Here is a 3,693-nt window from a genome sequence, read left to right as displayed (position 1 = left end):
ATAAAACTTGATATATTGATTTATTGTATATTTTTTAGAATACAAAATGCATTCAATGAAGACTGCAATAATTACATAAAGTAGCAACAGCTTCGTTATTTTTTAAGTTTATAAGAAATTTCAATTTGTCTATCTAATCTTATGTAACCTGGTATATCGATCTCATTAGACATTAGCTCATTTCCCGCCATTTTCCCCGATAACATATACATAGTCATAAATGAGCCAATGAGATGAATATCAAATTTTACGGTAAATGTAACATCATACAACCCATCATATCCAACTTATCAACTCATTTAATGATTAGACATCCACGTAACAATAAACTGATAAAATGTATGTTGAAAAAATGATTAAATCATCACTAAGTTTTAATTTTTGACTTACTCGTAAATTAGGTAAAATAATGAGACTTTAATGGAACCATGTAAGTAATGAAACTGGAAAAAAATGGTATAATCGTCATTTTTACAAATAATTCATGATTTTATAAATAAATTTGAGTTAAATTTTTTTTTCCTATATTAAAATAAAATATTAGTATTTTTATTAAGATTTTTTTTTATTTTTTATTTTTTTATTTTTAAAATCATGTAAACTATGAATGGGCTCATCTCTTATCAAGGTTGAAGAATAGTTAAAAATAATCGGTGTACGGTCTTTATCGGGCTAGGCCCATTTTCATATTAGTGTATCAATTTAATAAAAACCTCAATATGAACGTCGAAACTCGAAACCCTAGTTACTAGCTGCCGCAAGCAACTCTTCCTCATTTCTTTTTTGCAGGGTACGTTTTTGGTTTTCTTCTTACTGATTTAAATATTCTGAATTAGGGTTTCAGATTACATTCGCAATCCATACGATTGTCGCTATACTATGTATGCTCATCACTTAAGATCTATCCTATATCCGTTTGTTTTTCCTCGTTTCGCAATTTTACATCGTTTTGACTAACCCTGTTTTATTATTTTCAGTGGATTGCAGTAGGTTCGGCTAGCAATGTCGCCCGCTAAAGGTAACACCTCATCGCTTCTATATGCTGTTCCTTTTTGTCGATCTATATTTATCAATTTTATCGAATATTTAAAGCTTATACATATCAAAGGCTAGAACTCACTTTACAATCCAACCTTATGTTTCACATCCAGCAAACAAATTTTCTGTTTAGTTAATACGAGATTGTTGAGCTGCAGGAAGCATGAGTAATTTGAAGAGAAGTTAGGTCACAAATATATACTTGTATTAATGCGTATTTGTATGAATGCTCTGCATCTGATAAAAAAAGGACTTCTTGCTGATACTCATGTTGCCCAATTTACTGTTACAGCTGATGCTACAAAGAAAGGAGATGCAAAGGCGCAGGCTCTGAAGACAGCGAAAGCTGTGAAGACAGGATCAACATTCAAAAAGAAGGCCAAGAAGATCCGAACAAAGGTGACATTTCATCGCCCAAGAACATTGAAGACTGACAGAAACCCAAAGTATCCTCGTATCAGTGCCCCACCAAGAAACAAGCTTGACCACTACCAAATCTTGAAGTACCCTTTGACTACTGAATCTGCAATGAAGAAGATAGAAGACAACAACACCCTGGTTTTCATTGTTGATATTCGTGCTGACAAGAAGAAAATCAAAGCTGCAGTTAAGAAGATGTATGATATCCAGACCAAGAAAGTCAACACTTTGATCAGGTATTATTTTCAATAATTGTCAACTATTAGTACACATGTTTGATAAATTTTAGACAAAATGGTGGATTTTTGAAGTTTTGTTGTTTTTATTTAAAAAAAATCCAGGCCTGATGGAACAAAGAAGGCTTATGTTAGGTTAACCCCAGACTATGATGCTTTGGATGTAGCAAACAAGATTGGAATAATCTAAGTGAGGTAAGGTGTTGTTTTGGTTTAAACTTGAAAGGGAAAGTGTATGCTCATTGTGGCAGTTTTGTTAGTTTTAATATCTTGAATGTTACAAGTTTAATGTGGTTATTTTTTATTTGGATTCTTCATTTGGTAATGGAAGCATACTATAGCCTCTGTTTTAAGTTGTTTTGTTATGTTGAAGTTTTTTTTTTCATGGTTTCTTAGTGGATCTGAATTTTTAAAACATGAATTTATAACATGTTGTGGCGCTGGAACCTTTGAATTGTTTTGCAGAATTGTAAAAATGATCATTTTACCCTTTTGTATTATTTTGAATTCAATGTTTCTGTTTTATATAATGCTGTAACCATCTTTTTAAATAATCATAAATGATATATAAACACCATACAAAAACATGATGACAAATTCCATTATATTGATCAAAATTGTAGAAATCTAGAAACATTTAAAAGAACAAAAAAAAAAGATTAAGCTTTTGGATTCCCAGAGGAAAAGAAAACATGTATTCTTTCCATCGTTACATCAAACATGCCCTTCAATGGTCACTCCATTTTTCTTTCCAATGTTTAAACCTCCAAATTCTACAAGGAAACAAATAGGCTCGATGGAAAGTTATACAATCATTAATGGAGGTATTTTCATTGACTTCAAAATTGAATTGATCTTCAGAAAACTGAAAATGATTAGATTATAGTAGACAATCCACATGAAATTTGTAAGATTCCAATCAAACCAATAATCCAAATGAAGACAACCAAAAAATTATCCCATGGATGTTAGGAACTGCAAGGATTGTCCAAGCTGTATGCGTTACATTGGATATACAGCTAGGGTAGGGATGAGCATGGGATGAAACCGGCACCGACCCGTACCGTTCCTGATTTTCCGAAAACCGAATTCGATCAAAAGTTCATCCTGAGTACCGAACCGAATTAAAATCACCGGTACCGGGAATGGTACTGGTTTTCGGTACTAGTATTGGTACCAGTGGTTTCGAATCCTGAATTTTGTGTATTTGGAGTACCAAGTACCGTCCCGTATTTTTAAATTCGGTACGGTTCGGTACCGATACGGGATCGGGATTTGGGAAAAACTGCTTATCCCTAAGCTAGAGTACTATGACATTTGTTTAGTTGCAAAATACAACACAACTCTTCATTCTCATATAATTTATTGGAATAAAGAAATACATGATGCAAACTAAACTAATTACATTTGGACATATGCAATATCTTACCAAAACTCACTTGTTTGACTAAAAAAACTCAATGATATTGCAACAAATGAAACATAATTCCAGCTGTGATTTTCAAGCATCGCAACTACATACAACTTCAACATAGAAAACTCGATTTTTAGAGGAAAAACAAACCACATAAGAAGAAATAAAAAAGACCAAAACAACCCTAATATCTTGAACTCGATTTTCACAGAAAGAAAAAAGAAAATAGCGTTTGATAATTGATTTTTAGAGGGAGGAGGAAATTAACAATTGAAAATACAAGCAAAACATTCCAGAAAAAAGTCTCCAACTCTTATTATCGAGTTTTGGGGGAAAAAAGATGAAGAAACTCTCACCTCGAAAAAAACATATTACTTTGACGAAGGGAGTCGGCGATAGAGGATGCGGCGCCGTTGGAGGAGTTGCTGCCGGCAAAGTAGCTGGTGGAGGGAGGTAGCTCAGAGAGGGTGAGAGGGAGAAGTGGTTGCTGGTTTGGTGGAGGTGAAGGAAGATAACGAGCCTTCAAATTTTGTGGGTGTTTGGCATAGCTTTTTAAAACAACTTATTAGTTTTTTAGCTTTTCAA

General features: G+C 33.3%; 1 protein-coding gene across 2 annotated transcripts; it reads left to right on the top strand.

Moving 5' to 3' along the window:
- The first annotated feature begins 677 nt into the window (after positions 1-677).
- On the top strand, positions 678-2,047 carry LOC145069253 (large ribosomal subunit protein uL23). Of its 2 annotated transcripts, none has more exons than XM_079016196.1 (4): positions 678-790; positions 978-1,018; positions 1,331-1,694; positions 1,800-2,047. In XM_079016196.1, exons 2-4 carry the CDS (start codon positions 1,003-1,005, stop codon positions 1,882-1,884), a joined length of 465 nt encoding a protein of 154 aa, XP_078872322.1. In that variant the 5' UTR covers positions 678-790; positions 978-1,002; the 3' UTR covers positions 1,885-2,047. The 2 variants fall into 2 exon arrangements, with proteins under 2 accessions (XP_078872322.1, XP_078872323.1); XM_079016197.1 differs by having other exon boundaries at positions 745-881.
- Positions 2,048-3,693: the final 1,646 nt, after the last annotated feature.

Source organism: Lactuca serriola, chromosome 8 (genome assembly GCF_051521515.1).
Source record: "Lactuca serriola cultivar US96UC23 chromosome 8, Lser_US96UC23_V15, whole genome shotgun sequence".
NCBI lineage: Eukaryota > Viridiplantae > Streptophyta > Magnoliopsida > Asterales > Asteraceae > Lactuca > Lactuca serriola.
The sequence above is the reverse complement of the archived record's forward strand: the minus strand, read 5'-3'. Positions and strand labels throughout refer to the sequence as shown.